We start from the raw sequence: 7221 nt of genomic DNA, 5'->3' as shown, positions 1-7221 counted from the left end.
GAGCAAACATAATTGGGGGGCAGAAGTGGGGATGAGAGCTTTTGCAGTGGGGGCCAGAATTACCTTACCCACTAAATTTTGGATAGTGGGCAACACTAATTCTCTCTCTCTCACACACACACACACATACGACGGGCAGGGGAGGTAAAAAAATCAAGACCCCCCCCCAGTATAATCTTTTAAAAAAACTTCATGTTATGGGGTGTCTTGAGGGGGGTTCAACTCACAATTTTTGATCCCTTGAGGTTGGCAATACTTCACTTCTTCTTATTGCCAGATTACTATCCTTCAAATACCTCCTTAAAAACGTTTCCATAAAGCTAGTAATTTGGACCATAATCATTATGTGATTGACCCAGTGCTTTCCTGAATAGTTGGTTAAGGATTTTTATGACAACTCTCCCAAACAGCAACCTAAAGGCGACCTAGTGTAACAGAAAACCAAGTCCATGATGTTTACAGCCACAGGCTACAAACTTCTTAAAATCCTTATCAGGACCCCCTTCAAACAAAATTCTTAACCAAAATGGCTCCATTTTACACCTAATGTGCAATGGGTAGAAGGTCAGTGTGGGAAGTGGGCAGAATTAAGGTTTTTAGGTGACCATTTCTGTGTATTTCCATGCTTAGTGGAGCTCTTTTTTTTCTTTGAGCATAAACGTTGAACTTCCAGGCTTTTCAAGCGTTTGTGTTTTGTAGACGAGGACAATGGGCTCTAAGTACATTTCTTATTGACACATATTTCCAGGCTTACCTCTAGAGTCACAGAAAGTTTTGGTTGCGGATTGTGTATCTGGTTGGCGAGGGCATGACAGCACTTTGAGATTAACTCTTATGTGTAGGTTTCTGTAGTGGGGAGTGATTATTATTACTCATTACACTTTGCGGTGCCTGGTTGTGTCAGACAGCAAGTGTGTGTGTGTGTGTGTGATGGAGTGGCTGCAGTGAGCCGGCTCCACTCATTGGCCAGGTCCCTGCCCCAAGGGGGCGGGCAGTCTCTTTGATCGGGGGTCCTGGGATGGCCACGGACTGAGTGAAGCTGGCATGCTGCTCCTCGCTTCCCCACAGGCTGCGGGAGGAGGGGAAGAACCGCCCTCGCCCACCCCGGCGCACAGAGCGAATGCCAGAGTTCAGGCGGGGGGGAGCCGGGAAGGGGCTGCGGAGCGGGCAGCGTTCTGAAGGAGTAGCGGGGAAGCCGGGAAAGGAGGAGACAACGCAGGGAACAAGGGTGGGCGCCAGTAACATGAAAGAGCCGAGCCGTGCGGGGTCGGCCCAGCCGGGTGGCGGCTGCTGAAGCGGGCGCTGCTGCTGGAGCAGCGGCGGGGGGCTCCGCGGCGGGGCGCCCCCGGAGAGAGCCATGCGGGCTGCGAAGTGGCTAGCGGGTCTGCTGTGCCCGCTCTCCCTGCTCATCACCAAGTCCTGGGAAGTCCGGTTTCACCCCTCACAAGGTAAACAGGCGGCAACAAAGAAGGCTGGGCTCGGCCCCGAGCGGCGGGGCTTCCCCGGGCAGCTGGAGGTGACACCGCGGCGCGGTGCTTTGGAGGAACGCGGTGCCTGGGTGCGGGGCGCACGCGGAGCGGAGCCTGCGTGGGGCGCGCCCACGCGGAGGGAAATCTAGGCACCACAGCCTCCCCGCAGATGCACCCCACTGACATAAGGCACTACACATTCACTCCCACTCCGTTTTGTACCACTTACACACACACCTAACTCCACTTACACACACCGCACAAACACACACGAATATGCACGCCACACTCACGCATCACCCCCTACACAAGCACCGGGACCCTGGCACGTGCTGACCACCACACACTCACAGACCCCTCCCTCCTTCTCCCTACTTACAAACGGGGGGTGAAATCCCGGCCCCCCTGACATCAGCGGCACCATCCCAGCGCCTTGTCGGGGGGGGGGGCGGGATTTCACCCCTCGTTTGTAACGGGGGAAGGAGGGAGGGGTCTGTGTGTGCGGTGGTCAGCACGTGCCAGGATTCCGCTGCTTGTGTGGGGGGCGATGCGTGTGGAGTGCATATTCGTGTGTGTTTGTGCGGTGTGTGTGTGTAACTGGAGTTAGGTGTGTGTGTGTGTGAGAGTGGTGCAAAACGGAGTGGGAGTGAATGTGTAGTACCTTATGTCAGTGGGGTGCATCTGTGGGGAGGCTGTGGTGCTTAGGTTGGCGGGGTGGGTGAATAGGGACTGTGTGGCATAGGGTATGTGAGTAGGGATGGGGAGGCAGGCTCAGTGTGGTGTATACCCCCCACATATAATGTACGTGAATGGCTCTGACTTGTGCCTCTGCTTTTACCATGGGCATGTCAATGGAAAGGAGGCACCTAGGGCACTCTTCAGTCTCCTGCTAAGCATGTTGGGGTGCACACAGTGTGTGGGGATGTTGGGGCTGTGTGGGAGGCGGGTCGTGTGTACAGCTGTGGGAGCTGGTACTTACAGTATGTATGAGTGTTTGGAGTGTGTATGCACTGATAGTGTATGTCTCCTGGAGAGGAGACACAGGAGGAATTCCTTTGGAGACCCAAAGTCTCCTTCCTGACCCATGTCTCCTCAAGTAAGGCAGCTGCATGCTAGACTACACTGTACTGTAATGGGCAAATTTTGGATAAAAGTATGGCTCGTTTCCACACTATTTGGTAAGGATGGGTCTCCTTCTTTCTGTTGCAGAGGTCTTAGTGGAGCAACTCTCTTCCTACGAGATAGTCACACCTACCCGAGTGAATGAATTTGGAGAAGTTTTCCCTCACACACATCACTTCAGGAGGAAGAAAAGGAGCTTGGAGGCACCCGGGGAGCCCGCTGCTTTCAGGACACACTACCAGCTCAATGCTTATGGGCAGCTCTTCCAACTGAACTTGAGCGCTGATGCAGGATTCATTGCTGCTCATTATAAAGTGATGCATGTGGGGTCCGCACAGGAGCAGCCCTCCTCTGACTTGCGCCACTGCTTCTACCGGGGGCATGTCAATGCACAGGAGACACATACGGCTGTCTTCAGCCTCTGTGGTGGCCTGGTAAGCATGTTGGTTATTGCTTCCTATTCTCCTTCATTCATGTCTTTCCCTGTTTGAAAGAGACTCCTTTGCAGCAGAGCTAAGTCTGAAATTCTCAAGCACTATTCGAGGTAGCTGGTCATGCCAGGAGTAAGTGTAGGTGTTGGCAGTTGTGCTGTATTGATGATTCCTTTTGGCAGGCTATAGACATACCATTTTCATAAGATCTACTACTGGCATATAAGAAGATTGTTTGGTATGGCATTTTAACACAGAAAAAACTGCCTCAGAAACACAATAAATCAGTGTTTTGATTAAGTGATGCTGTAAATCAGCATTAAATGTTATATATGTACAGACGGGTAAGAAGTCATGAAATAGTGATGTGGGGTCCTGGGATAGCCAGGGAAAGGCTAGTGCCTGTACTATTTCTTCCTCTGCTTCCACAAATGCTGTAGGAAGAGAAGGTGGAGAAGAGAAACTCCCAGTGTTCCCTGTGCCACAATCATCCAAATCTTCTGCATTGACTCATGTTAGGCTGATCATGCTTCCATTGAAGTAAATGAAAAACCTCCTGTTGACTTCAGGGAGAACAGGATTAGGCCATGTATAAACTGAGCTAGTGAGAGCCATAAAGCTAAGTAGATTTGTTTTATTTACTCTTCTGACTCCCACCCTTGGCTACAAAATATAACAACTGGCCTTTTCCTCTTTATTTACAAAACACAAACAACGCAACACTCTTTGAAGATGTACACTGGCTTCTTCTTTTGCCACTTCTATCAATTCCTTGTTTTTTCACTGTGATAATAGTGCTTTATATTAAAACGAGGATGACATTATAAAGCAGTTATTTACGTTATCCTGTCTAACATTTGTTATTTTATAGATCAAGCATTCTAAACTTCTAATGATAAAATTGTATCTTAGAGCTGTTTAATATCAAGAAGTACGTATTGACACAGAGTATATTTTTGTTTTAGTTAAACCAAACCAAAACAAACAAAAAAAACCCCCCACTTAAAACATATTGCAGCTGTGGTAAAGGAGTAAGATATAGGGCTTGTCTACACATAAAACACTACAGCGGTGTGCTGCTCTTCAGTGAAGACACTACCTATGCCGACAAGAGGGATTCTCCCATCAGCATAGGTATTCCACCTCCCCAAGAGGCAGTTTAACTGAGGTGTTCAGGGGTATGGATTTTTTTACACCTCTGAGTGATGCAGTTATACCAACCTAATTTCCAAGTGTAGACTAGGCCGTAGAGTGAAAGCTGTTATGTTCATTAGACCTGCCATCCAAGCAAAATGTTGTAAAACATTTCCCTTTAAAAATATGATTGTATAATTGTTGCTATGTTAATTTAGGATTAGATTGTGTACAGGCTTGGTCCTGTGCAGCCATGCAAGGAAGTAAAAGGAGTAAGGCTTTTAGGTCTGGGTATTGGGGAAGAACAAGGGCTCCATACCCTATACTCTTCCCTATGAGCAATTGAGTGAGGAAGATGCAGAAAATAGAGCAGAGCTAGATGGATGTGAGTGGGGGGATTATGCAGCAATTTACAAAAGGCTGACAAATAGCATACTCCCTTCTGCGACAGTGTTAATAGGGGAACCCAGAGGAAATTGTACTTCAGAGGGATGTCTTTGCTCAATTCCTTCCAAGTGCTCCTTTTGGGATGGTGTAACTATGTGCTATCCTATACTCAGACCTGAGCCTGCAGACTCAGTCTACCCTAAGACATTGACTATTTGAGCTGAAAAAGTAAACAGTCCAGACCATATCCAATCTTGCTTTTGAAGCATCCCTAATAAATACTGATGTACATCATAAAAAAAGAAAAAACAACTCAACCCAAAACCCTACCAAAACAAAACACTATACTGCACATACAGTTCTCCCCCTTGGGAGAAGATAAGAAAGAAAAAATGAGCCACGTGTGTGAGATGTTCATCATGTTTAACGTTTTATTGAAAGGTGCTCAGATTAGATTGGTATAATAAATTACAGCGACTAGATCTTTCTCCTTTTACAGCTTTCGTTATCTAGGAACTCCCATCCCATGTAAAGCAGTTTTTCACTACTTGAAGGGACATCACCGACCTGAAAGGCACAACTATCTGAAATTTTTGTACCTATTGTATTTATATATAATATGTAAGCTTATTGGAACTGAAAGAAGTTAGTGTAAAATATTTTTCTCAATTTTTTAGTTTATTTGCATTGTATATTCAACAACCAGTCTGTGTCATGTATAGTTTTAAATGGGACTAATCATGGAGAAAGTAGTACACATTGTGAGTAAGGATAGTAGAATCTAGCTCTTAGTTATTTTATAACCCTTTATTGTAATTATATTGGAGCAAATCCCGTCTCTTAGTGGGACCCATTTTCTCCCTGTTAAACCCAGTTACTTGAGCCTGGCATGTGGAAGTGAAGAGTGCGGGAGGATTTCCCTCATTGCAATTCCCAAGAAATCAGAAGTGAGTGAAGTTTGAGAGGCTGTTTTGAGCCAAGTGATGACAATTATGTTCTCCAGTTTCGTATCTTCCCAGGGAACTGCTATGGACCAATGCTGTAAAAGTTAAGGGGAAAAAATAGGATTTAAAAATGCTACAGGAAAATTAAAAATAATGTTTTTAGAAATTGCTCTGAAGATGTATACAAGTGTATCCGAGAGTGATCAGAAGTTTAGTTGATAAACCAGGTATTCATACCCACTTAATCTCTTTGGCGTCTTTCTCCACTTCCCTGACTTCATCCACAGCCTTCACTACTGCCTCCTAAGTTCCTACTCTCTTCCTGTTTGCATCCCTGACTCCAGTCACCATCTCAAGCTTCTGCTGCTCTCTCTGACCTCAGTGTAAGCCGCTCCCAAGAACATGTATGGCTGTACAGTACCCAGGGAACATTGCTTAAAGGCTGTTGACAAATTGTATGCACTTTTGATGTGTTACATGGCAGAGCTTTCACTAGGTTGAGGGATGCAAATGGCAGGGGGAGGTTAAGAGGTTATTAGGGAGCTTGTAATAATTGCAGGGGGGAACCTATAATTAGGAAAGTTGGGGATGCAGTCAAAGGCAGAAGGTTAAGTGGGCTCACAGTTGGACTTCTGATCACCTGCAAGCAGACAGTTTACATCTTTTGAGTGATTTCTAAAATTTCAAACTTTATTTTCGTAAGTTCTATTTCTTTGTTTTTGTTTTTACTTTTACTGCATTAGTCAATGTTAGCTTCCTACAAGAGTGGGAAACAAGGTCTCCTGTGGATGTCACTGGCTGCATGTGGTCCAAAGTGGCCTCTCAACAAAAGAGGTAAAACATTCATTTAATTTTACAGGTTGATTGAGAAATACAGGGAAATACTATTGAAAAGAATATTTCAATATAGTAGATGACACAGTTATTTAATAATCATGACTGGAGTGAGTCTTCAATTCAAGGTAGCCCCTACCTAAAGAAAAAGTGAGAATTTAAAAAAAAATTAAACTATTTAATGCTGTAGAAACAGTAGGCTCAGCCCCTTGAGGAGCATTGTGTTGTTCTTGAGACAGACACAGGGATGTGTTGTTGGACTCTGGAGAGGTATAAACCCTGTTTTCCGAAGCTGGAAGGATGGCTTGGCCAACCTTTTGCCAAATGTTATCCCTTTCTTTCATTGCTACAGAGGACTCCAGGTCTAGCATGGTTCTATTGTGGGGTTGCGTGTGTGGGAGGGGAGTGTGTGTAGGGGTACGTGGAGGCTTTTTGCAGGTGCAGTCCTTGTATGTAGTACAGATCCCAGCTTGACAAGGGATCCCATAGTCTCTGTTCAGCAGAGTTTGGGTGTGGCATGAGGCCACTGGATCCTCTCTTACATGAAGCACAGAAAAACAGAACTGGTAAGGGCTAAAGCAGTGTCAGGAGTGTAATAGTAGGGTTACCATTTGTCCGGATTCCCCCGGACATGTCCGGATTTTTAAGCTAAAAATAGCGTCCGGGGGGAATTTGCAAATGTCCGGACTTCCCCCTGATGCAGAGCCCGCGCGGCTAACAGTGCTGCCGGCCGGCCGGTGTCACTTACATGGGGCTCCGACACTCAGCCAGAGAGAGCACGTCCTCCTCCTTCCTCCCTCCCTCCCTGCATCGCAGATCGGCTCCGGCAGTCTGGAGCTCCTCCCCCGCTGCTGCCCAGCATGCCGACGAGTGGCTCAGGCAGTTCCTGAGCAAGTTCAC

At 46.6% G+C, this 7221-nt stretch overlaps 1 protein-coding gene across 1 annotated transcript in view; it reads left to right on the top strand.

The window, feature by feature from the left end:
- The first annotated feature begins 1186 nt into the window (after positions 1-1186).
- The window catches only part of ADAMTS20 (ADAM metallopeptidase with thrombospondin type 1 motif 20), a 199093-nt gene continuing 193058 nt past the window's right edge, over positions 1187-7221 (top strand). The window contains exons 1-2 of the mRNA XM_026648760.1: positions 1187-1448; positions 2679-3025. Of these exons, the coding sequence (XP_026504545.1) occupies positions 1358-1448; positions 2679-3025 (438 nt within the window). The 5' untranslated portion in view covers positions 1187-1357. The remainder of the gene's footprint in view (positions 1449-2678; positions 3026-7221) is intronic.

Source organism: Terrapene carolina, unplaced genomic scaffold, assembly GCF_002925995.2.
Source record: "Terrapene carolina triunguis isolate 2854851 unplaced genomic scaffold, T_m_triunguis-2.0 Scaffold68, whole genome shotgun sequence".
In the NCBI taxonomy this organism is placed as follows: Eukaryota; Metazoa; Chordata; order Testudines; family Emydidae; genus Terrapene; species Terrapene triunguis.
The sequence above is the reverse complement of the archived record's forward strand: the minus strand, read 5'-3'. Positions and strand labels throughout refer to the sequence as shown.